Here is a 27,022-nt window from a genome sequence, read left to right as displayed (position 1 = left end):
ACAAGGGAGCAGGGAGCCACCCCACAGCGAGGCAGTCCCAAGTGGTGAGAGCCCCATGATGGGGCGGGGCAGGGGAGTGGCAGGTAGGGTGGAAATCAAAGACACTGAGTGGCTTTGAAAATAGCTAGATACGGGAGAGAAAAGAAGCTGGCAGAGAGGCTGTAGGGAAGTGAGAGCCATTAGTGGGTATGCTGTGGGCAAGGGTGCCCTGCCAGCCTCTCTCTCTAGGTCCCTGGCAGGTGTCAGGCAGAGAGAGTCACAGGATGGCACCCCAGGTACCTGGCAGCCTCACTGTGTCATGCCAATGACTACCCCAGCTCCCTCCCTTCCTGGTAAGATAATGCCACAGCCTGTGCAGAGCCATCTAGGACTGCACGCCCATCAGAAAGGCAGCAGAGAGAGGGAGACGTCCCTCCAGGAACTCCCATGCGTGGGTCAGCAGCCGTACGTGGGGCGGAACCGGCAGCCAGATGCCCAGATGGGCTCAAGGTGAAATCGGAGTCGCCAAGAGGCCAGGTCAGAAGGAAACGGAATGTCCCAGGAAGGTCACGTGGCTGCAGCTAGCCCTGATGTCACCCGGGGTGAGGCTGGAGAGGTCAGGCCAGCGTGTAGGTGAAACTCACGTCTCTCTGCAGGAAAGGTGGGGAGAGCCCGTGCTGACGGGAGGCCTGCCGGACACTAAAGGGAACCGTGGTGCTGGTGGCCATGGCGGGGCCCTTGGTAGCAGGATACTGGCAAGAACTGAGGAGCCTGTCTGGGAAGGCCTTTGGGGTTTCTACTGGCACAATCCTTATAGTTTTTTCCCAAATGAACCGAGAGAACCTGGTGGTGACAATGATACTGGCATTTTCTGGGGGAAACCCATATTCACCCAAGTAAAATTAGGCTTCCTGTCTTGGGGTGGGTAGTTCTGTACCTCAGTCTGGACTGCTATGCTGAAATGCAAATTCTTTTAAAAAGTGTCTTGAAAGACCTCTTACGGACAGAGAAGAGTGGGTTTTATAGCTATTATATGGTGAAACTCTCTAAGTGTCCAAAATAAATGTCCTCTAATACACCTGCCCCTTCCAGTTCTGTTCTAGCCTCAAAATACCCCAGAGTGCCCCCCCCCACAGCCACTGCAGTATTGATTTTCCCTCCTGGATAATCATTTATCCTCCTGGATTATCCTCCTGGATAATCATTTCTCCAAATCCTTTCTTTAGTAGGGTCATCGGATCCTTCTCTGCACCCATCCCAAACAGGGCAGGGGAGGGTTTTGTGCCAGGCTTTTCAGACTTCCCTGAACGGCAGACACACCTCTGTCCGGGGGCACAACCAGCTGAACAACCTTACGGCACGGGGCACAGAGCCCCCATCCACCTGGCCCGTGTTTCTGCTCCCTCAAGTCTGGACTGTTCTCTGAGGGTTCCGGTCCCTTCCCTCCAGGATTGAGCACACTTTTTCTTTGTCACCTGCCAGCCTGACACATATTTGAGGACAGTCAACACCCCAGCACCTGCCACCTGCCTTTCTCTGAGACCATCGGAGGATGCAACAGGGTCTCTAAGCATCGGGACCGGCCCACTGTCCCTCTTCCATGGCAGATGTGACAGGACCAGTACACAACAGCGGGGCTCGCGGCCTCCTGGCGTGGGATAGCCGGGGAACTGAGCCCCCACCGGCCCTTTGGCCGGCCATCCTGTGCGTTCATTCACTTAACTTATGGTCACCTAAAGCCTTTTGTATGAGCTGCTGCTGGGGCATCATGTGCAGCGCTGATGCGGTCCAGGAGGTGGTTTGGACCCACAAACCTGTTCACTGGAGGGGCCCGAAAGGTGGGTGATGACTGGATGCCCAAAACAGGGCAGAGCAGGGAGGCAGGTAGTAGGGAGTGGAAAACAGAGAAAGCCTGGAAATGAGATCGGAGATGGGAAGTCTGCAGTGACAGTCTGAAGCCTTGGTGCCGCATCAGCTTCCTCTTCGGGGCTGATGGTCTCCGTGCAATATCACTGTGGCCCCCTGCCTCTTCTCCCAGATCTTCCTTCCCACACGGCTTTCCTCCGTTCGTCCATCACACATGTTTGAGCACCTACGATGTGCCAGAGCACCAGCCCAGAGCCTGTCTCTCTGACCCTGGCCCCACTCCTTGCCTCTGGAGAATGTTCCCACATCATAGTCTGGCCCAAAAGCCCCGCAGTCCCCTCTGACGCCACTTCCTGCACTTCCCCTGTAAATCGGCTTCTGGTTGGCCTCCCAGAATCTTTCCCTTCTATTTCCAAACTCCTCCGCTTCTAATGCCCTTGGATGAACATCAATTTTCCCCTGTAGCCAGTATCTTCCTTCTCAAATGTCATCCTTCCAGGATGATGACAAAGGTTAATATTCATAAACAGTTACTACGTACCCAGCCTGTCATTGTCCTAGGAACCGTACAAACAACTGTATGACCTCTTCATTTTCCAACGTTTAAAAAAATCATACTTTCCATGTGTCCCACTGCCCCCGTTGCTTATCTATAATTTACTGCCCCTTGTTGTTTTTTGTACGTTCGGTCAATTATCTTGTTGTCCAATGGTGTGATAGGTTCCAATAGGGCAGGATAGGTTTCCTCTTTCTTAGGGTGCCTACGATGGGCTCCCCAAAATATTAAATGCCCCAATCGTTATTTCTTGAGTGGGGCATGTGTCAGTATTCTCTGCAAACTGGCCACGGTTCCCCAAGGTACTACAGGATGGTGGGCTTGCCTGCTGGGTTATCATAAAACCCTGGGTTCTGCAGGGTTCCCGCCTCTTGGAAATGGAAATCAAACCTGCTTCGAGGAGAGAAGTGGCCCAGGACACTGAACACACCATCTTAAAATGCCCGTCTGGATAGGACAGTGCCCAGATACAAGGGTCAAACTTGCAATAATCTGGGCCATATATCCTTGGTGCCCTTTGACCAAGTACAACAGGATAAGTAGGATGAAAATTGCCTCAGACTGATACAGGAGCACTAGCCTTTTATTTTGCCAAATAAATATATTTTTAAAAATTATCAGCAGCAGTATTTCAAAACTGAAAGGAAGTTTCCAGACCAAATAGGTAGAAAAGGCATACTTCCAGACAAGGCAGTTTTTTCTAAAGAAGGACATTTGGCAACTTTACACTGACATTCCTTTTTTTAAAAAATGGGCCCTATTTGTAAATTTTTTAAAAAAGATTTTATTTATTTATTTGACAGACAGATCACAAGTAGGCAGAGAGGCAGGCAGAGAGAGAGGGGGAAGCAGGCCCCCTGCTGAGCAGAGAGCCCGATGCAGGGCTCGATCCCAGAACCCTGAGATCATGACCTGAGCCAAAGGCAGAGGCTTAACCCACTGAGCCACCCAGGCGCCCCTGTAAATATTTTTTAATGCAGAAAAATTACAACCTAAAATTTTGTTTTTAATTATTTTCTTGGCTCAAAGTAGCCGGCGCGGGGCTCGACAGACTCTGAGTAACAGGAAGTAGAGCAAATGTTCCCTTGTTCCAGTTCTCAGGGTTTTTTTTTCCCTTTCTTTCTTTAAAGATTTATGCCTTTTAAAAAAAAAAGATTTATGCATTTATTTGAGGGCGAAAGTTGCGGGGCGTGGGGGCGGCAGACAGAAAGAATCTCCAACCAGACTCCACGCTGAGCATGGAGCCCCATACGCGGCTCGATCCCACGACCCCGAGATCACAGCCTGGGCTGAAACTGAGACTCCCAGGCTAAAACGACTGAGCCACCCAGGCGCCCTGCTCCTGAGGTTTTCTTAAACATTACTAAAAACCCACTTTCACAGACAGGTGTTGGCTTCAAATGGAAACAGAACCTTGACATTTTTTTCCTTCATCTGGAAATATTCCAGGTGAAAGGAGGGGAGCGGGAGAGAGCCACGCCCGCGCGGCATGGCTCATGGGCTCGCATCCCCAGCACTGAATGGGGATTCCCGCAGGAGGGGACCCTTGAACCCTGGGCCAGACCCCCATGAATGAAGCCTGGCACTGGGGTGCACGGCCCCTGCGCACGGAGGATGAGGAAAAGAAGGAGGCAGGGAAGGGGCCAGGTCCCACTTCCTCCTGTCCTCTTCCCTCCTTCTGCCGCCCCAGCTTAATCGCAACTCAGAGAGCTGGAGCCACCAGGTAGCAATGTCGTGGGTGATAGGCTCTGGGCAAATGCATTCCAGACGGACCATATACGCATGCAGGGTGCTCCCCAGGTGGCCTCATCGGGACCACACCCCTCGCTGGCAGAAGCCCAGGTTATTAATCACAAGGCCGTCCACACCTCTGGTCTGGGAGACTTCAAGGAGAGTGAGGGCAAGCAGCACGCTGGTACGGCCAGGAGCAGACACGCTCAGGCACCAGGAAGTGTCCTCTAGCGTGTCTTTCACCGACTCTTTCTCGAGTCTACTGTGAGAGTTCAAAAGCTCTAAAAGGCCTCTCCACTCACAAACAGGACGAAGCCCTTCCCGAAGATGGGCCCAGATCCGCACTCTGGAGGCCGCTCCCGTCTGAGCCGGGGCGCAGGGGCGGGGGGTCCCAGGAATGAGTCCTACCGGGAGCCACTGCACCGCACACACTGGTCTGGGCCGCGTTTTCCAGGCTTCCAGGCCCCAGTGTTTATTTTACAGTTGAGCCGGGCTCACCCTTGAATTCCACAGGCAAACACCATCCATGAATCAGAAGTGTGTAAAGGTCACTCCTGGGAACTAGGCTATAACTCAGGCTTGAAAAGATTTTTTTTTTTTTTTAAGTTTCTTGGAAACTTCCACAATGCATTATTTAAAAGACTCTCCTGGTCCTGGAAGCAAGCCCAAGAGATCTTCAAAAACCAAAAGAGTGTCAGAAAGCGAAGAACGCGTGCGCTCTTCACGAGTCTTTGGCAATGGCTCTGCCTTCTGGTCGAATGTGTTTCAGTATCGTGGTAAGGGAAGGGAGCGCTCGCGACTCAGGCTCTCAGGCTTTTTCGAGAACGGTCAGCCCGCATGCGAATGAATGGGGCTTGACCCGGGGTGTGTAACCCACCCGTGGAAGGTGACAACTTCAGGATCCACCTGAGGGACACAGATGGTCGTGGGACAGCAAGAATGGAGCTGAAGACCCACCCGGTCGTCCTGGGGCCTCCGACCTTTCCACCCTGGGACGGCAGGCTGGAACACGGCTGAAAGCACTTTTGTGATGGGCCCCAAAGCTGGGAGAAGCCTGACCAGGGCAGCCGGGTGCTGCTGGGGCCGAAAGCATGTTGCTCTCCTCATGCATTGCCCTGTGACTGTCTCCCAAGCTGTACCACAGGCTGGAGATCCCGCTGTCCTGTTCACCGCCGGGTCCCAGGTAGCTGGCAAGGCATCAGCATTTAGGGCTTAATGATACGATAATGAGTACATGGTGGCCTGTGGAGGCTCTAGGGGCCCAGTCCTGGAGAGTCCACCAAAGTGGGGGTGGGGCAGGTAGAAAGAGAGCTGCCCAAAGTCTCCCAAAGCCCACGTGTACTTGGAGAGAGAAGGTCAGCGTGCTCGAGAATGGCCAACGTGCTCCACCCGGGAGACGGGGTGGGCAGGCACCACCCACTCTGAGGTGGGAACCACTGACCGTGTTGGGTGATATGGTGGGGGCAGTAAAGAGGGCATTCCCATCTCCCTGGGTCCTCCAACCGCAGTGCGGAGCTGCAGGGAGAAAAGCCAGTGGGACAGCAGGGCCGGCCCTCGCTTCTACTGGTTCCCAGCTGCTCGGGAGGCATTGTACTTCTTGGGTCTGCCCAAGCCACAGCTCCCGTCTCCTGGACACCACTGCCCCTTCCCCTGGGCTCCATCCTCCGCCCTCTCTCACACTGAGTTCAGCACTCTCAGACCCGAATTCACAGACGACACAGGAGTTATTACCTCCAGCTCCCCAAGGTTCCGCCAGTGCCCTCCACACACCTGTCCCTCAAGGAGGTAGCCCTTGGGGGCAGCTGGGGGCCAGGGGAAGTATCTGGGCCCAGCCTCTAGTTCGAGATGGTGCAGGTTCGCCTCAAGACTAAGGGACCTGGTTCGAGACCAGGCTCCACTCTCAACGTGCTATGTGACCCACAGAACAAGAAACTGCTTATCCCTGAGAGGGCACCCCGAGTTCCTGCCCTGTCCTCAGAGGTCGGACAGGTGCCACCAGTGAGTGAAGCAGGCAGGGTGTGGTTCATAACGCAGACTCAGTTTGTTTGCACAAGAAACATGGAGGCACATCCTTCACCTCCACAAGGAAAGATGCTCGCTCTCATTTTGGAAACATGAGGTACCGTGAAACAAAACAAACAAAACCATGAGGCACCCTTTTGCTAGAGATGAAAGAAAGAAAAAAGGAAATGCGCTGAGAGCAGTAATGGAAGGTCACTGTCCCTTGGTCTTGAGCATAGCGGACCGCGGTGAACCAGAGGGGGCAGCCCTGACTTAGATCCAGGTCAGGTGACACAGGAACTCAGGGTTGTAAACCTTCCAGTTTCTAAGAAAAGCCAGGAAGCCAGCTTTTTAGGGGAAATCTCCAGATTTTAAAATTTGCTTTGCATTTAAAATAAGCAAACAAAAGACATGGGCCAGGGGCGCCTGGGTGGCTCAGTGGGTTAAAGCCTCTGCCTTCAGCTCAGGTCATGATCTCAGGATCCTGGGATCTAGCCCGCATCGGGCTGTCTGCTCAGCGGGGAGCCTGCTTCCTCCTTTCTCTCTCTGCCTGCCTCTCTGCCTGCTTGTGATCTCTGTCTGTCAAATGAATAAAAAACAAAATCTTTAAAAAAAAAAAAAAAAAACAAGACATGGGCCAAACCAAACTGTCTGAACACAAACGTGGCCCTTGGTTTGCAGGTTTGAAATGTCCGGGGGAGCCGCAGTCCTCCGGCCTCATGGTACAGCCACAGGAAGGACACGCTCGGGCAGGCAGGAGCCAGGGTTCCCATGCCCAGAAAAGGGAGTCTAGGGCGCAGCCTGGGCTGCGCCCACATGGGGCAGGCCTACAGGGTCAGCTGTACCAAGGCCCTGGGTAGGTGGGGTACCAGAGCTCTAAGCAAGGTCCAGCGAGGGGTGACCCTCAGCCTCCTCCTCCCTCCAGCCTAGCGGACAGGATTGATTGGCTTCAAGAGGAAGCAGAAGGGGGTGGCGGACGCTGATTTCTACTGGTTCTCTTTCCCCTTGTGTGACTAGAAAGGAGACAAAAGTCTGTGATGGGGAAGGAATCATGGTGGAGACATAGGACATGCGCCAAGGTGGTTACCTCCAGGGCTCACTTTCCAGTACAGAGGCCTGCCAAGTTCCTACATTGAAATGTTGGCCCCCCAGTGTCTCAAAATGTGACCTTATTTTGGAGGTAGGGCCATTGTAGATGGGATTAGTTAAAATGAGGTCCTCAGAGTGGGCCTTAGTCCTCTATGACTTGTGTCCCTAGAAAAGGGTGAAATCTGGAGATAGACGCACCCTCAGGGAGAACAACGAGTGAAAACGAAGGCAGAGATGAAGGTGAAGCATCTACAAACCAAAAAAGCTAGGGAGAGGCCTGGAACCCATTCTCCCTCTCAGCCTGAGAGGGAACCAACCCTACTGACACCTTGATCTAGGACTTCCAGCCACCGGAGCCCTGAGACCACCGATCTCTGTCGCCTAAGCCCCCCTGCCGGGCAGTGGGACTCTGCAAGCCCAGCCAGCTCACACCAGGCCTGAGCCAGTTTCCTTTGGGATCCAGCCAGGGCCGCGAAAGGAGAAGGAATTCAACCAGGAGTGAAAACAACAGGTACAGGCATCCAGGGACATGTGGACAACGAATCTGCGTCTCCTCCTCCACCGAGGACGCAGCAGGAACCGGGGTCTTGTCATCCACACAGCCTTCCTACCAGATCCGCTGGGGCAGCCCAGAGAGCCCCCCCCTCCATGGGAGAGACACGCAAGCACCGCCCCCTTCCTAGCTCTCTGGTTGCTGTCCCGCACCAGGGCTGGCCTCAGTCCCCTTCCTCAGGGCCTGGAAAGTCACTCCTCGGTTTTCCCCACTCAGTTTTCAGAGGAACTGGGAGCGGGGCCGGGGTGGAGGGAGGGGGTCAGGCAACCCGCCGTCTTTAGTGGAAACCTTGGTCTACTTGGCCCTTCCCCTCTGCTGGGACGTGCGGCCCTCCGGGACAGCCAGGCCACGTCCATGGTGCACACCATCACCAGCCCGCGTGTGGGGCTGGTGTCTCAGTGGTATCACATGTGATTCTCCCTGAAAGAAGGGAGAAGCAGGGGGCACAGAGGCCCCAAGTCACTGCTTCAAGGAGTCTCATGTGATGGCTGGGACAGCAAGACAGGAAACTACTTCCAGGGCTGTCTCTCGAAGGTTCTTCATGCCCTCCTCTGCCTCCTTTGGGAGCACTCCCTGGGAGGCCCCCAAGGTCCTGGCTTGGACTCTGCCTTAGCCCCCTGCCCTCTCCAGGGCCCCAGACTCTGTGGTCCCCAAGGAGGGTTTGCTTGGAGGGTGTCTGGTGGGGGGGGAGAGAAACGAGAACAACAGAGAGCCTCCCTCTGCACAACAAACAAACAAGCCGGCCCAGAGGCGGTGAAAGGCAGCAGTGTGCGGAGGGCGGGGGCGCGGGGGGCGGGCTGGGGGGGGCGGGCTGGCATAAAGGAATGTTGTTCAGGAAAGCCGGGGCTGGGCACCCAGAGATGGACAGATGGCCTTTTATCCCGCAGCCTGGGTTTGGCCTGAAACCCTTTCTCTGAAATGAGCTGGTGCCCAGGCCCTGTGTCCAGCTGTCCCCCAGCCTCTAGAGGCCCGAAGGAGGGCAGGCTCCGGGCGTCCCACGTGCCTGGGGAGCACAGCGTCCTGGGCAGGTAGGAAGGGGCAGGCCTCAGGGAGGAGGACGGTGCCCCGGCCACAGCGGCGCCCAGAGTCTTCCTTCTGGGTTAACAAGCCCAACCCCGAGGACTCCAGCGACCACTTTCAACAGCTAGAAATGTGGCAGCAGGATCCGCTTGCTTTCATTTCTAATAAGCTGCCCTCTGCCAGACTGGGTTTAAGTCAGAAGCCAGGCCTGTCCTTAAAACGTTTAACATACAGCCTATCTGTACAAAACCCCAGGAAAACAGTAATAATACGTGGCAAGTGATGAGGCATTCCAAAAGCACCCCCACTTCTCACCCACCCACGACGGCTGCAAGGAGAGGGGCTCTGCCCGCGGCTGCCCCTGTATTCGCGACAGGAATAAGAAAGAAGAGAAAGCGAGTGGGAAGTGTGTGCCGGAGCTGTGCCCAGCTTCTCCGGCTCAGATGTGGGGGTACCGGTACCCACAGGCCAGTCTGAGCCTCCTGGATCCTTGACATGTGCTCACCTGGTGCGGCTTCTCCTCATGAAATGGTCCCCCTTGGAGGACGTCACCAGAAACCTCATCCCCGGAAGCAGAGGCCCATCTAGGTGGACAATCCAGGCCATCAGAAAAGGGGGCCAGTGGATTAAAAATACTAATTTTCTCCTCAAATCTCTCTGGAGTACACCCACAAGTTTTCAGACTGCTAATGGGATTTTCTACTAGTCCCTGCCATGGACCGTCTGCATCCACGGGGAGCCTTTCCTCTCTCGCCTCTGACCTCAGATGACGGCACCATTTCTAGAAAGGCACCAAGAGTCAAGTGGACATGTGATTTTTTTCCCCAATGAAAGCCTGACTCTGGGATTTGGAGCAGCTGGGAGCCTGGGGTTGGGTGGGACAGTGCGGGGGGCAACCTGGGCTTGGTCAGTGTGGACGAGAGGAGCTCTCTGAGGCTCTCCTCCTCAGTCCTGCCTTACAAAATCCTGCCGGGCTCCCCGGCCCCTGGGTTTCGACTTTGAGAAGTAGCCTCAGCAGCCTGCAGGAAATGAGTTCCCCAGAATCCCTTTTGGGGATCTGATAGGACATTTCTAGATTGTAGTCCCTTCAAACTTAGACCTCAAGTCACCTCAGGGCAGGCTTACAGAACATGCTATGCATGAGGGAAATACATTTAAACCATCTAAAAAATATATTATCGCCTCACTGGCCCAATTTCTATGTTAAAATACATTTTGGTTGATCATGTCACATTCCAATCTGTATGGATTATCCTCAAAATACTGTATTTTACTGTTTTTATTCTTTTTTTTTAAAGGATTTTATTTGAGAGAGACAGAAACAGAGAATGAGCAGGAGCAGGGGGGAGGGAGAGCAGAAGCAGAGGGAGAAGGAGAGGGAGAAGCAGGCTCCCCGCTGAGCAGGGAGCCCAACCCTGGGCTCGATCCCAGGCCCCGAGGTCATGACTTGAGCCAAAGAAAGACACTTAACCAACTGAGCCACCCAGGCGCCCCTATTTTGCTGTTTTTATTTTTTTTTAATTAATTTTTTAAAAAAGATTTTATTTATTTATTTGGCAGAGAGAGATCACAAACAGGCAGAGAAGCAGGCAGAGACAGAGGGGGAAGCAGGATTCCTGCCGAGCAGAGAGTCAGATGTGGGGGCTTGATGCCAGGACCCTGAGATCATGACCTGAGCCGAAGGCAGCGGCTTAACCCACTGAGCCACCCAGGTGTCCCTATTTTGCTGTTTTTAAAAGGAGAAACAAAACCACTGTTTACAAATGACTCCATATATCACTATCCCAGAAACAATACTCCTAAATTTTCCTTTTATAATCTATTAGTTAAAGAGAGATAACTTACTCGTTCTCATCATCGGTTACAAAATGACAAATGATTATATTGCCAAGAACACGAGAAGGCCCTCACCTGTTTGTTTTGTCAGCGAAACAGAACAACCACCCCACAAATCGACATACCTCACACCTGCTACTTTTTTACAGATTCCAACCTGCTGGTCCGAACAATTCCCTCTTCCCTCGCCTGGACCTGGAATTTTCTTTGAGGATGCTTACGTTCAGAGGGGTTGACTGGCTTGTCTCCAGTGGTACAGATAATTCTAGAACACAAGACTGTTGGACTCAGAGCTTATGTCTTCTTTTCCACTCTCATTTACCCTAACCCCAAACCCACTGCACGTCTCTTAAACTAGCAGAATCAGCACAGTTAGCCCTAGAACTGGTGTCTCCTGGGGAGTGCTGGTCTACGCGCCCTGTTTTATGCTTATCAAACACTATGTTTATCCTCATCCCTATAAGGTGCTTTAGCCCCAGGGGATGAAGTCCTTGAACAGCCCTAGGGCAAGCTGTCCTTCTGGGTGGTCAGGGCCTCTCTGATAGAGCCACCACTCAGGGACATCACTTACATACACAGTCTGGTGTGGTCAAGGACAAGAAGGAGCTATTTGTGAACAACACGAGGATACCAGCTTGCTGGACCAGAGTCACCAGATTAGGACGTCATTATCCTAGAGAGAAATACCTCTCAGCTCTGCGCCACGGCTCTAGACGAATGCTGCCCCATAGAATTTTCTGCACTGATGGAAATGTTCTAGATCTGTGCTGTCCGATATAGTAGCTCCAGCCCCATATTTCTAACTGAGCGTTTGGAATGTGCCTCATATAACTGAAGGACTGGATTTTAATTTTAATTAATTTTAAATTAGATAGCCACACGTGGTACATGGCTACCATATTGGATAGCATAGCTCTGGACTCATATATTCAACAACTATTTGAAATCTCTACGTGAGTGTTTCCTTGGCATTTCAAACCTAATGTGGCCTCAGTGTACTCTGATTACCTCACCCCAAACCTGGGCCTCCACCCCAGGATTCACCGTTTCCATATCTCGAACCACCCAGTTGCTCAAGTCACCTTGGTGTCATCCTCAAGTCTTCCCCTTACTCCCAGCATCTAATCCATCAGCAGGTTATAGTGCTTCCGCTCCCACGACATTTCTGGTTCCCAGCCATTTCCTTTTGTCTCAGCGGCGGCTCTGTCAACAGCGGGGGCGTCCTCTTCGCTTTCTTCCTGCTTCCACTCTTGACCCCCTTCTGCCTCCCCTCTGCAGCCAGAATGACCTAGTAAAATGCAGACCGACTTTGCCAGTCTTCCACTTACAATCCTCCAGCCCATTGTTCTCAGGATAAAATCTAAACCCCCTCATGATGACCATGAGCTCTGCAGAGACAAGGCCCCTGCTTCCCCCACCCCCACCCAGACCACGCTCCCCCTCATCTGCAATGCTCTAGCAGCACCAGAGCCGCCTTTCAGAGGGCACCTGAGTGGCTCAGTCGGTTAAGCGTCCAACTCTTGATTTTTGGCTCTGGTCATGATCTCAGGGTTGTGAGATCGAGTCCCAGGTCAGGTTCCACGCTCAGCAAGGAGTCTGCTTGAGACTCTCTCTCCTCTGCCCTTCCCCTGCTTACTCTTTCTCTCTCCCTCTAAAATAAATAAAACTTTTTTTTTTTTTAAAGAGCCTTCCTTTGGGTATATAACACCACTAAGTCGTACCATACCCCAGGACCTTTGCACTTGCTATTCCCTCTGCTTAGATTTTCTTTTTTTTTTTTTTTTACCAAGTTCTCCTTTATGAGGACTCCTTGTCATCCATCAGATATCAGCTCTTCAGAGAAGTCACCCTAGACTCCTCCCATCAGAAGTTCCAGCTGTCACTTTGTCGCAGGCCCCATTCTGAAATATATTACCTATTCTGTTGTATAATACATATACACATAGAGACTCTTATACATACACACGTATAAAATATTCTATTGTAGCTCTTATCAATCACCTATAACTGTCCTATTTGTCTCCCTCCCTTCACCACTGGCAGGCACACCCCAAGAGGGCAGTTACAACATGTCTTTTTGTGCCAAGCACATGAGCTCAGTCTGAGCGTGAGGAGACTACTGTGTTTGTGCAATAAACACATATATTAGGGTTATATTAAAACAGGAAGAAGACATGGGGAGAACAAGGCGACTCTGCACATCCCTGGGACCCCTTGGGGCCTTTGCCAGCCTAATATTTGGGGACTGTCCATCCCTGACTGGGGTGAGTTTCCCGGTCCAGCCCTACCCCTGTCCAGGTGAAGACAGAATGAGGAAAGCAGGTCGGAACAGACCCCCAGACCCTAGCTGGGGGGAAGGGACAACAGCGAGGGACCAGAATGTCACCACTCCCCAGCTCCCCCCAGGGTGCGTGGCTTTGCCCAAGAGGGTCTGAGCACATAGCCTCTCAGGTTCTGAAGACATCCATCTCTCAAAAGGAATCTACCTTTTCTTAGCAGAAGCTGGGGCTGAGGGGGCTTGTAGTCATCCTGATTCTGTTCAACATACATGTTTGGTCTTACAGATCTCCCGCGACCAAACCCTGTAGGGATGCAGGGAATGATGGAGCTGAGGCCGGGAGAGTTTTACTAAATTACTCACACGGTGTCACACAGCCAATGGGACACACAGCTGGACCAGGGCACAGGTCTTGGGCTGCAGAGCCCAGGCCCCTGCTCCTTCTGGCTGGGTCGGGGAGAGGGTGGGCGGCCTGCGCAGCTGCTCTGTGCCAAGCTGCATGCTCGGAGCTTGGCGATGCCGATTCTTAAGTAATCCCGAGAGGTCAGCCCACTGAGCAACTTTCACGCTTCCAGTTTTCCATCCCATTTTTCCTCTGCCCTTAGCCTTCTAGAACAGAAGGGTAGCAAACTTGATGGAGCTTCTGAGCCACATGGGGTGCTTGTTTAAAACACAGATTTCTGGTCTTGTCTCCGGAGAGTCTTTTTCCTTTAAAGATTTATTTATTTATTTATTTATTTATTTATTTATTTATATTTGGGGGGGGGGTGGCAGACAGGGAGAGAGAAAAATCTCAAGCAGGCTTCCTGCTGATCACAGAGCCTGATGCAGGGCTTGATCCCACAACCCCGAGATCTTGACCAGAGCCAAAATCAAGAGTTGGACAACTAGGGGCACCTGGGTGGCTCAGTGGGTTAAAGCCTCTGCCTTCAGCTCAGGTCATGATCCCAGGGTCCTGGGATCGAGCCACATATCAGGCTCTCTGCTCAGCGGGGAGCCTACTTCTCCCTCTCTCTCTGTCTGCCTCTCTGCCTACTTGTGATCTCTGTCTGTCAAATAAATAAATAAAATCTTAAAAAAAAAAAAAGAGTTGGACAACTTAACTGACTGAGCCATGCCGATCTAGGTTGTCTGAGTGGCAAAGTGGTTTAATGATCTCGGTACTGGGTAGAATGGTGTCTCCAGCCCCCGCCCCACCACCCAGACCAAATTCATGTTCACTCAGAACCTGTGAATGCGATTTTATTTGGAAATAGGGTATTTGCAGATGTAATCCTGTTCCTTTAAGGTCATACTGGGTTAAGGTGGACTGGAAATCCAGTATGACTGGTGTCCTCAAAAGAGAGGGGGAAATTTGGAGATGCAGAGATACAGGGAAAAGTGCATTTGTGCGGATGGAGGCAGAGATTGAAGAGAGGTACCTGTAAGCCAAGAAACCAGGAAAGAGGCAAACAGATTCTCCGTCAGAGCCTCAGGTAGGAACCAACTCTGCTCATACCCCAATTTCAGACTTCCAGTCTCTGGGACTGAGATGAAACATTTCTCTCATTTTAAGCCACCTCCTTTGGGGTACTTTGTTATGACTGCTCTAGGAAAGTAGCACAATATTACTAGAAATGTGATGCTTTGTTGCACGTAACAGTTCAAGTGTTGTTGCTTTATTTTTCCACTGATTTAAGAACATACATTTCTCTGGAATGCCTGTAATGTGACTACTTAGTTCTTCCCCAGTGTTTTATTATTGAAAAATTTTAAACTGCAGTCAAGCTGAAAGAACCTCACTACCTAAGTCCTACCATTTATTCACATCCTACGGGTTCTTTTTAAAAACAATCTTTAAAAGTTTGCATATATTAACACCTAACCCTTGTAATCATGAGGCATATCCAAAGGCACAATTACTAAATAAGTGTGAAATTTATTTGCCTCCCTTTAAAAAATTTTGGTCTAATTTTTTCATGTAGTAAAGATGACCTATCTTTTTTTTTTTTTTTTAAAGATTTTATTTATTCATTTGCGAGAGAGCACGAGTGAGAGAGCATAGGCCGAGGAGGGGGAAAGGGAGAGGAACAAGCTGACTCCTGGCTGATCAGGGAGCTGGACGCCGGGACTCGATCCCAGGACCCTGGGATCATGACTTGAGCCAAAGGCAGATGCCTAACTGAGTGAGCTACCCAGACGACCCAAAGATTACCAATCTTAAGTGTATAGTTTGATAAGTTTTGACAGTCATATGCTTCCTTGTAGCCAATGTCCAAATCTAGATATAGAACATTTCCATCATCCCAGGAAGACCAGGAATCTATTTTCAAGGAGCTCATCTTTTGATTCTGATGAAGGAAGGTGGGGCGATAAGCACCCAGTTCCCTCGGCCAGAGGGCCAAGAAGTATGAGATTTACAGCACTTTGCAAGAAGGACACTAGGTTCCCTGCTAGTAAACGTGACTATCTCACTGTTCTTCTAGCCTCTAACCACAGGCTGTGGGTGGACACAATACCAGGAGGGCGCAAAGGACCACCCATGTCCAGAATTCTAGCCACAAGCCCGCCTCCATGCACTCTCTCCATACCCCTCCCCACCCCTGCATTCCCTGCTGAAATCATTACCATTCCATGACCACTTGGACACCCACTTTGGATGCCCCCTTCCCTTCCAGTCTTGGTGACTAGGGCCTGTCGCCTGCGTGGGCTTCCTTGAGCTGCTTCCTCCCTGCTTTGGCCACATGACCTCAGTGTCCAGGGCATGCTAGACAGCCCCAGCTATGAAAGTCAGACTGTTTCCCCAAGGCCAGCAACATGGCCCAGAAGTGATGCTCAGTCCCTGTCCTGCCCTTTGCTTTCTCTAGTGGAGAAGGTGGGGACAGAATCCTGGCTGGAATGGAACAGAAGGAAGACAGAGAGAGAGAGAAAAAAACCCAAAACAAAAAAAACTAAAGGCTGAAACCTAATAAAAAATTAGTGGTTTCCATGGTACAGAATAAAGCCCCAAATGGACCAAACCATATCTTTGAATGGTTGATGTATGATAAAGGTGTTTTTTAAACCAGTGGGAAAAGTGATTATTCCATAAATCTACTGGGATAACCAGTTGGTCATTCGGAAAAATATAAACCTGAAATAATCTCTATTTTGTTCCTTATACCAAAAAAAATTTCAGGTAGATAATAAATTCAAGAAAAAACAAACAATAACAAAAACATTAAGCATAACATTATTAGCAAGATACAAACATATTTAAGATTTTATGTATTTTAGAGAGAGAGAAAACATGTGTGCAAATACCTGTGAGCAAAGAGAGGAGCGGAAGGGGAGGGAGAGAAAGAGAGAAACTCAAGCAGACTCCCTGCTGAGCACAGAGCCTGACATGAAGCTCAGTCCTACGACCCTGAGATCATGACCTGAGCCAAAACGAAGAGTCAGAGGCTTAACCGACTGAGCCACCCAGGCTCCCTGATACTAAAATATATTTTGAAAGATTTTATTTATTTGACACAGAGAGAGGGAGAGAGAGAGAGAGAGCGAGAGCACAAGCGGGGGAGGGGGAGTGGCAGGTATAGAGAGAGGGACAAGAAGGCTTCCTGCTAAGCCGGAAGCAAACGCAATGCGGGGCTCAAACCCAGGACCCTAGGATCATGACCTGAGCTGAAGACAGATGCTTAACTGACTAAACAACCCAGGCATCCCTACAATATATTTTATGTATAAAATCTTCAAGTAGTGGTGGTCTTTCTAAGAATGGTAAAACAGTATGTTTTACAATATAGATATTTTAAAGGTTTAAATGGAGAAAAAACAATAAAGGAGTCAAAAGACAAATGAAAACTAAAGGACAAATAGTAATAAATATGATAGAAAATGGTCTAATATCCTTTACATATAAAGAGTGATTATAAATCAATAAGAAAAAGATCCCCCTTGGTTTAACCACATGCTCAAGGTTTGTCCCTATGTATGTGCAATGGAAATACCAGGCACCTTGAGACCCACCACATTCCAGGATCTCTTAGAACTATACGTTTCTCATCTATGAGATGGGAGAACTGACCAAACTATTAGTTCTAGAAGGATCATTATTATCCAAGTGTTCTTTCTCTGAGTCCCTGGAGATTCAAGTTGCAAAGGTCACCAAAAATCACCTTAACGTGCAACTATCCACAAGCCAACTGACCGTTTACGAGTTTAGTCCATGCTTAAACATTGACCCCTGCCTCCTCCCAGATCCCCATAGTCTACTCGGAAAAGTGATGGTTGGGGTTGCTGTCATCCAACAACATACAATGTAACAAAATGCAAACCCACAACAAAGTGAAATTGAAAATCAATGCCAAAATACAAAAATTTCATGAAGTCAATGAAGCGGAAAGAAAACCGTTTTACTCACAATTCGACTACAAAATAAGGATCTGACAAAGTTAGGCTGTTTAACACTGAAACACAGGTGACCAGCAAAGGATGAGGCTCTTCAAAAGAGAATGAATGACCTGTCTATCAAAGGATCAAGAGAGATCCCTAGCTCTTAAATACTCTTGCAAAAAGACTTTTATGTGTGAAAAGCCAATGTGAAGTTTGGAACGCCACATTGTGCTTTCATACACTTTTGCCAGAAAAACTGCTCATGTGCACAAAACCCACATGACTTGATTTATTTGTTCAATCTAAAAACCTGTATGCAAGTGCAATCTTTTTTTTTTTTAAAGATTTTATTTATTATTTATTTGACAGAGAGAGATCCCAGTAGACAGAGGCAGGCAGAGGCAGAGAGAGAGAGAGGGAAGCAGGCTCCCTGCCGAGCAGAGAGCCCGATGGGGGACTCGATCCCAGGACTCTGAGATCATGACCTGAGCTGAAGGCAGCGGCCTAACCCACTGAGCCACCCAGGCGCCCTGCAAGTGCAATCTTAATTTGGTTGTCAGGTTAAAATAAATGAAAAAAATTTTTCAGTTTCATTTTTGTTTTAATTTTTTTTTAAAGTAATCTCTATGCACAACATGAGGCTCAAAGTCATGACCCTGAGATCAAGAGTCTCATGTTCTACCAATTGAGCCAGGCAGGCACCCCTTCATTTCCATTTTTAAAGATAATCAGTTCCCGTCTCCCAAACCCTATCCCATTTTCTATGAGATATAGTCTTCATTTAAAGTAGATTCATTTCAAGTGACCTTTTTTCCTAGGAGTCAAGGACCTTCCTATTTAGGTCCAAGGAAAAGCCGAATTTTTTACGGCACCCTATTTGCAACGTGCAAAAGCCATTACACTTCGCAGACCAACGGGTCTTCCCTGCATAAGAGAAAACGACCACTAAGGCAGGCTACTCTAGCCTTGTCCCTGGCTTGGGGGGAGTGGTATATAGGGTCACAGAAGCCGTCTCCAGGCGCCCCAGTGCAGATGTCCTTTATTCTTCCATGGCAGCCAGACTCACAGTGTGGGCCTTGAATTGACTTAAAAATTTTTGAGGTCTGTCTTTCGTCTCTGTGGATAAATGAGGCCCGGTTCATAGACTTTTGTTATTATAGAAGACTAAGGACTAGGGGCACCTGGGTGACTCAGTTAAACGTCTGCCCTCGGCTCAGGTCATGACCCCATCGTCTTGGGATCGAGCCCCATGTCAGGCACTCTGCCTGCTTAGGCACAAGTATGCTCTGTCAGATAAATAAATAAAATCTTAAAAAAAAAAAAAAAGACTAGAGCTTAGCGACTAAGTGGGTTATTATGGACCACAGACATTTGGAACTTATAAAACTAAAACTATTACTAGAGATCCACTTTCCAGTGGGAAATCTGAGCTAAGCACTGTTGGGAAGGTTCTAGGGGCACAGGAGAATATAGAGAACTAGACTAACTTTTAAATTCTATTCCCTTTAAAGGAGAAATTAGGACTACTTCACGTAGATAATTATCAACCAAGTCTATTGTAGATCGCAAGGTTGACCTGCGTAGTCACGCATTCTTGTATCGACAGAATTTCTGGCTGTTAGTTTTCCATGACAGGACTTGACGACATATTTATATGCATCACAGTTCCCCAAATTTGCTTATCTGGTACCACTACTTAAATACCTTGCAATATACTATCAAGGCAGGAAAACAAAATATTTGGCGAACTGTGCCTCACAACAAAAAATCTTGAGTATTGGGTGCCTGGGTGGCTCAGTGGGTTAAAGCCTCTGCCTTCGGCTCGGGTCATGATCCCAGGGTCCTGAGATCGAGCCCTGCTCGGCAGGGAGCCTGCTTCCTCCTCTCTCTCTGCCTCCCTCTCTGCCTACTTGTGATCTCTGTCTGTCAAATAAATAAATAAAATCTTTTTAAAAATCTGGAGTATGAAGTTTAAATATCATATCAACCTAGATGAGCGGTGATTAGAGAAGATGGAGAACCGCAGTCCCGAGGCCATATGCTTTAGAGAAATTTGCATGAAAAGACGCAAACAGAACTGGAAATCCAGGCATCCCGGGTCCTGCCTGTGCATGTCATACAGGCACTTAAAGCCGCATGGGACTGGCCACAGCCCTGAGAGCAATAAGGGCTCTCGACGGGCATTTTCCATAACTGACTTCATGCCCACCCCCGCAGGGGACTCATGGGCATGCGTGAATGGCAGTAGCTGGTCTGGAAGACACTGGCCAGCTCTCTGGCTGAGAATAACTGGGGACAAAGGCAGAAATGAGTGTGTCTCTGGATAGCTCTCCATCCTTTCCACCCAACTCCCAGCCCTTTCAGCCAACAAAGAGGAACTGGAAAAAGATTTTTTTTTTTAACTTTGTAACTCTTGAAGTATCTTGTGTGCGCTAAGATGACCACTTTCCTTTTCCATTATTTGTAGGTTTCAGTTTTCCAAGCAGCTCACCCATTCACTGACTCAAACATTGATTCGTTCCTGTTGGCATACACTGGCGTGCTAGTGTGTCCTAGAGGAACCCAGATGAATCAGACAGTTCCAGTGTTCAGAGAGTTTATGGTTTAGCCAACAAGATTGGACACAGAGCGAAAAACACAGTAAATAAGGAAGAACGTTATGAACTCTGTAACGCAGGTGCAGGCAAAGGGCGGGAAGCTCTGTGTAAGAAGCAGGCACTGGACCCGGACCGAAAGGGTGTGGCCGTGGGCAGGCCCTAAGAGTTTGGGACTACTGCTGTGACAGGACAAAAGTCCCTTTAGGAAAGGTCGCAGGCACTGGAGTGCGGGAGAGATCTGCCTGGGAGACTGTTACAAGAACGAGCTTGGAGGGGGGGCGCCTGGGTAGCTCAGTGGGTTAAAGCCTCTGCCTTTGGCTCAGGTCGTGATCCCAGAGTCCTGGGATGGAGCCCCGCATCAGGCTCTCTGCTCAGCGGGGAGCCTGCTTCTTCCTCTCTCTCTGCCTGCCTCTCTGCCTACTTGTGATCTCTGTCTGTCAAATAAATAAATAAAATCTTTAAAAACAAAAAAAGAATGAGCTTAGGGGGGCACTGGCCAGAGTGGGGCAGCAGCGGGGAGAAATCCCGGAAGGAATCCGACTAAGGATGCTCGTGAGGATTAGAGCATGGTCCGTGCCAAGCCAGCCACTCTGTCTTCCAGTTATTCTCCATTTTTTCCTTTCTACAGACTATGGCTTCTTGAGGACAAAGAAGACAGTGCAGACAGTTGCCATCAAGAGTAAGGAAGGGGCACCTGGGTGGGTCAGTTAAGGGTCTGCCTTCAGCTTAGGTCATGATCTCGGGGTCCTGGGATAGAGCCCCAGGTCGAGCTCCCTGCTCAGCGGGGAGCCTGCTTCTTGCTCCTTCCCCTTCCCACTCCTGCTCTCTCTCAAATAAAGAAATAAAACCTTTATTTAAAAAAAGTAAGGAAAACACAGATAATCTCCTAGACAGAGTATTGAATGGAAGCAGCTATCCAGCAGAGCACACGTTATATGGTTCCATTTAGCCTCTGCAAACTTCTCTGTGAGATGAGGAGCACGAGCAACTAGCGAAGAAGGCTGAGAACGAATCACCAGGGCTCCAGGTGGTGAGGTAGGTGCAACAATGCACCCACCTGCCCCTCCAGTCTATGTCCACACATGGGACCTGGGAATATGTTATCCTACGTGGCAAGAGGGACTTTGCCGATGTGATTAAGTTTGGGACCTTGAGATGGGGAGATGATCCTGGATGATCCCGGTGGCCTTAGTGTGATCGCAAGGGATCTCAGAAGTGAAGTGTGAAGGCAGGGGAGTCAGAGAAGAAGAGACGTGAGAGCAAAGGTTGGAGAAATGCAACTCCTGGCTGGAGAAGCCAAGTATACCAGCAGTTTCTAACAGCTGGAAAAGAGGGTGTCTGGGTGGCTCGGTCGGTTAGGCATCCAACTCTTGAGCTCAGCATTGTGAGTTCGAGCGCTGTGCTGGGCTCCATGCTGGGTGTGGAGCCTCCTTAAGAAATAAGTAAAAACCACTGTTTAAAGTGAATTAAACAAACAAACAAATAAAAGCTGGAAAAGGCAAGAAAATGGATTCTTCCTTAGAAACTTCAGAAGGAAGGCTGTCCTGCTGACTCATTTCTGACTTCTGAATTCTGGAACCATAACAGAATACTTCTGTGTTGCTTGAAGTCACTGAGTTCCGGGCGATCTGTTAGAGCAGCCACAGAAAACTCAAGCAGGTGGAGAACTAAAGGATGTGGTCTCCAGAAGCCAAGTGAAGAAAGTGTATCAAGGAAAAGGAATGGTGACTGCATCAAGAGTTGCTTCCAGACCAGGTGAGGTAAGGTGTGAACTGGTGACACGGTTTGGCGAGGCAAAGGTCCCGGTGACCCTGGCCAGGGGAGTCTGAGTGGTGGGGTGGGCACTCTGAGTCTTCCTGCACTTAGCAGTCCTATGCCACTGGATTACTCAAGCCCTGAGGCTCTGCGTGGCCAGACTCCCCAAGGCTGGCAGAAACACCCATGGCAGATACTGCTGACTTCTCAGCCGGAGAAGGACGCACCCTGTGGGATAAGGACCCAGCACCCAGAGTCATTTGGACATCAATTACGCCAACAGCACTGGCTGGGGAGTTGAGGTTTGCCTTCCTCTGGGGTCTTCTGGAACAGAGGGCTTCTATCCATAGGCATGTGGACCTCCTAAAGTCCACACATGTATGTGTGTGTGTGTGTGGGGGGGGGGAGTACAAGCCACCCTTTCACAGTTATTAGCCTCTTGGCGGCAGGTTTGGAGTGAGGGGAGGATTCTGGTTGGACTATGATAAAAGCTGTCACTCTCTCACTAGAAAAATGCACAATCCCATTCACCAATCCCAGAAAATGATCCGCAGAACACCGAGATTAAGAAGCTCCGATTTCTATGTTTTCCAGAGTATGATATTTACTCCACTGATGGGACCTAGGATGATTTTAGGAGATATAAGGGATAAGCATTTCTTATCTGAATAGCTCTCTGTTTTCAAGTGCATGTAAAACTTGTGATGTCACTGGTATTATTGCCCAGGGTGAGTATAAGTGGGAAAATAGAAAGTGAGTCTACCTAAAGAAAAATATTAAGTATAATAGTTCAAGTGGTATACCAATTTAGGAAAAAAAACACTTGGCAGTGATTCATGGATGCCCCAAGTCTGGGAAACACAGTATCTATGACCTTGGGGAGGAGATTTGAACCCAAAGCGCTTTCCTTTCCTAATTATTTCTTTTAAATCCCGACTGCAGCTCAGGGGCACCTGCTGGGCTCGGTTGTGCATCTAACTCCTGGTGTGAGCCCAGGTTGTGATCTTGGGGCTGTGAGGTGGCTCCCCATGTTGGGCTCTGTGCTCAGTGGGGAGTCTGCTTGGGATTCTCTCCCTCTGCCCCTCCCCCTGCTTGCATGCTCTCTTTCTCTCTCCCTCTTTCTCTCTCACTAAAATAGATAAATAAAAGGGCGCCTAGTGACTCAGTCATTAAGTGTCTGCCTTCAGCTCAGGTCGTGATCCCTGGGTCCTGGGATCGAGCCCCTCGTCGGGCTCCCTGCCCAGCAGGAAGCCTCCTCCTCCCTCTCCCACTCCCCCTGCTTGTGTTCCCTCTCTCACTGTGTCTCTCTCTGTCAAATAAATAAATAAAACCTTTTAAAAAATAAAATAAATTAGATAAATAAAATCTTAAAATAAATAAATAAATGCTGGTTGCAGCTCGATAAACGGACCTCACGCCCCACTAACTACCTGAGCTACAGCCAGAAGATCTGAGCTGCAGGGAGAAGGTTGACCCCTCCCCCCCAACCTCTGAGGGTCAGGATGAGAAGAGGGCTTGATTTCTCTGCTCAGCCATAGCCCTCTCACTCGCTCTAGGTGGGCAGCTCGACTTCCTCAAGTGCAAGACCATGGCCACAGCAGTCCTTGTTTCATCCTGACAACATGTGGGCTCAAACAAGTTTGACTTGTTTTGTGTGTGTATGTGTGTGTGTACGTATGTCTTTGTGTGAGTGTGAATGTGTGTTAGAGTACCTACGGGTGTATGAGGAGGTGTGGCAAAATGGAGAACAGGGGAAACCAAAGGGACCAGACCTTCTTCCTGGAAATTTCATAGTGGAGCTCCAGGACGCTCCCCTCCAAGGACTACACTGGGGAAGAAGGACTGCTAGACGGAGGACCACCCAGAAATGAACTTCAGGGGTGCCTGGGTGGCTCAGTCAGTGAAGCGTCTGCCTTCTGCTCAGGTCGTGATCCCAGGGTCCTGGGAATGTGCCCTTCATTGGGCTCCCTGCTCAGCGGGGAGCCTGCTTCTCGCTCTTCCCTTCCTGGCCCTGCTTAGGCTCTCTCTCTCAAATAAATAAAAAAAAAATCTTTAAAAAAAAAAAGAAAAAAGAAATGAACTCCAAACAAAAGGAGCTTGTTAATGACCTTCCCCTTTCCCATCTCCCCTCCTGGTCCTCCCATTACAGGAGCTGGGCTCAAAGCTCCCCGCATGTCAGCATCTCTGGTCTAGCAGGAGGAGAGAAGGGAGGGAAGAAAGCAACACGAAGGTTGCTTGAAGGGCTGAGCCAGAAAGGAGGACAGACATGTCTCCATTTGGGCCATAAGAAGAGAGCTTCTCTCCGTACAGGATACTCCATTCCAGACTTCTCCGACCACCTTCTCCCTCAGTTTAAAGACAACACTATACTGGTTTCCAGAAGAGAAATCCGTAGACAGAAGCTGACAGGCAGCTGGAGTGTTGGGTAAGTATGGCTGATGGTCACGTTTGAGCCTTGGGTCTATAAGCATGTTGTCAGTTTTTAGTTTTTTTCCCCACATTCTCAGATTGGGGCTCAGATATAAGGATGCCTGCAACATGGCCACATTGGGACTCTGGCTAACAGGTGAGTGCAGGGGTAGGAAGCAAATTCGGTCTCCATATTCTCTGAGTCCTCCCTGAGGGTCAGGTAAGGCAAAGCAAAGCGGAACGAAGCAAAAGCAAACCAGTGTTGGGTTGGTTAGCAGAGCTGGGAGGTAGAGCCATTGAGGGCTGCTGGCCTGGGGTGATCCTTGCTTTCTGGGAAGAGAAGCCTCACCCTAAGGCCCCTGTTTATAGGACACAGTTGCAGTGTAGGATGGCTCCCATGAGGCATCACAAATCTCGAACTCTGTAGTTCGATTCCAGCCTCTCGTTTCCTGCACTCAGCTTGAGTTGTATCTACAGCTAAACCTCTCTGCCCCTTCAGCATGACCTGACGCCAAACACCAGCTGCCAGGATTCAGATGGGCTGCCGCTGCAGAATGCTGAGCCCTGGCATTTTACCTATGAAATCTCCCAAATTCAACCCCATCTCCCCTTGGCTTACGCGGTAGTCTCCTGCCTGGTCTCCTCACACCCCCTTGGGCTCCCTCTGTTCCTTCTTGGCCCTGGAGCCAGGGTGTTCTTCCAAAAGATGCAAATCTGACCACACCACACCCCTGCTTGATTGAATCCATTCCCTGGTTTCCTGTCGTTCTCAGAATCAGGTCCCAAATCCTGCCCGCAGCCTAGGAGGCCCAGCATGACGTACGTAGCCCAGCATGACGTACGTAGCCCCCGCTGATCTCTGGCTTCCTCCCCCTTCTCTCTCCTTGCCCACCAGCCTCTAGCCACACTGGTTTTATTTGTCCCTTGACTGTGCCAAGTCCTTACCCTTCAGGGCCTTCTTCACACATGCTGTTCCCTCTGTCTGGAATGCTCATCCCACCACACTTGACCAGGCGAACACCCAAACCATCAATTAACTCTCAGTGCAAATGTCACTTTCTCAAGAAAGCTCTCCTTGAACTCCTCACCTCCAAATCCACATTCTGATGGTACCAGATAATGAAATAATTATTGTGCCATTAGTATGTTCCCTGATTAGCCTGTTAGCTCCGATAAGACTGTATTGGTTCCATCCATTGGCACCTCCTCAGTGCCTAGCTCAATGCTGACAATTATCCCAAGGACCAATGAGTGAGTGAATAAATGATTTACACATTAGACTAGACAGTGCCATGTGGAGCCACCAGGAGCAGTGAGAGACACGTCCTTTTATCCAAAGATCTAAAAGCACTTGCTGGGACCACTCTGAAAACAAGAGGTAGAAGCAAGGAACAACTCTTGGCTTAATGCCCAAGCATGATGGTCCCATGGTCACCAGTCCTATAGCCACACCTGGAGTCAGTTTGTCCCTAGCTCAGCCTACCTGGGGCCCTGTGGGTGGAGCAATCCCCCATATCCCAAGATCCTTGGGATGAGACAGCATTGATTTTGGAGTTGGGTACATTTGGCTTTCCCACTAACTAGTTCTTTAACCTTGGACAAATTACAGAGCCTCCCTGAGCCTCAGTTTCCACACCCTAAAATGGAGATTAAAAAAAACCTACCCGAGGATCAGCTGGAGGCCTAAATAGCATCACAAGGTGTCCTGCACGGTAGCAAGCGGTTCACAGTGCTAATCCCGGTGCCCACCCCCCCCCACCCCCGCCCAAACACTAGCTTACCCCTGTCATTTCGCCCTTTTGGACACCCATGCCAGCATACAAGACAAGAAATAAAGGGAGGTCTGAGGGATGGGAGGACAGAGTCCACCCAGGACACTGCCCCAACCTCTCCACCTACCCAAGGGAAGCCCTAGTGCAACCAGGAAATCCAAACTGGCTGAGAAGGATAACTGATCTGTGACTACTGGATGCAGCAGGAGGGTGAGATTGGGAGGGGAGGGCAGCTGGGGCTGGAAGCTATTATTCAACAGAAATGAAGAACAGATGCAAAGAGGGAGAGGCTGATGAGGGAACAGGAAGGAAGGCTTGGGAGTGTGAGGGGCTGGTAAAAGGTGACCCAAATTGTCAGATGGCAGAGGCTGCACAAGGAACAACTAGGAAGGTAGGGAGTAACTTGGGAGGTGGTGGCAGAAGTAGCAGGTGGAAGAGGGTCAGGTCAGGAGCAAGGCTGGAGAGGAAGGACAAGTCCTGGTGAGGGGGGCGGGTAGTGACCTGTTACCTGGAGAGAAGGGGGAGGCGAAGTTGAGGGCGGAGGCTGTCACCTTGGGTCCTCCTAGAGGGCAGGTGGACTGGGCTTGCCAGTGCGCGGAGACTGGGGAAGGGAAGAAGGGGAGCAAGGGGGAGGGTGAGACCCCGGGCCCGGGATGTACCTGAGGGTCTTCTTTCAGCTCGCCCACGTAGTACTGCTCCAGCCAGCGGCGCGCGTTGGCCGAGTGTCGGTGCGGCGGCCCGTCCAGGTCGGCGCTAATATCCTGGCCAGCCCGCGCCCGCAGCAGCTGCTCGCCCCCCGGGTGGTGCCGCACGAAGTCAGTGAGGTCGTAGAGGCGGGACCCGCAGCGGACCCAGCAGGCGCCGACCGCCAGGCGCCGCTGGACCTCGGCGGGTGAGAAGTACATGACGGAGGGCGGAGCGGGGGCCACGGCGAGAGACCGGAGCTCGCAGCTGGAAGCCCGGACTTCTGCTCGGCGGCAGCCCAGCTCTCCTCTAACATCCCCGGAGCCCGGACCGTCTTGACGGGCCGTCCGCCACCGCACCTGCTCATTTGCATGCCGCGCTCCCATTGGCCGCTCGGCCGGACGCTGCCCGAGCACGGAGGCTCCCTCTTCCTCATTGGCAGAGGGGAAGCCCGGGCGACCCGAACTGGGCGGGCCACCCGCTGCGGGCGGCCAGCCAGGTGGCCCGAGGCAGGTAGAGGGCGCGCCCGCCAGGTGTGTCCCG

The 27,022-nt window shown here is 50.5% G+C and overlaps 1 protein-coding gene across 1 annotated transcript in view; it reads right to left on the bottom strand.

Annotated features, from left to right (window-relative positions):
- The window catches only part of FA2H (fatty acid 2-hydroxylase), a 48,170-nt gene extending 21,377 nt beyond the window's left edge, over positions 1-26,793 (bottom strand). Inside the window, exon 1 of the mRNA XM_080829547.1 lies at positions 26,455-26,793. Coding sequence (XP_080685673.1) covers positions 26,455-26,700 — 246 coding nt within the window. The 5' untranslated portion in view covers positions 26,701-26,793. The remainder of the gene's footprint in view (positions 1-26,454) is intronic.
- Between the last annotated feature and the right edge of the window lie 229 nt (positions 26,794-27,022).

This window comes from Martes martes (genome assembly GCF_963455335.1).
Source record: "Martes martes genome assembly, chromosome: 17".
Lineage (NCBI taxonomy): Eukaryota > Metazoa > Chordata > Mammalia > Carnivora > Mustelidae > Martes > Martes martes.
The sequence above is the reverse complement of the archived record's forward strand: the minus strand, read 5'-3'. Positions and strand labels throughout refer to the sequence as shown.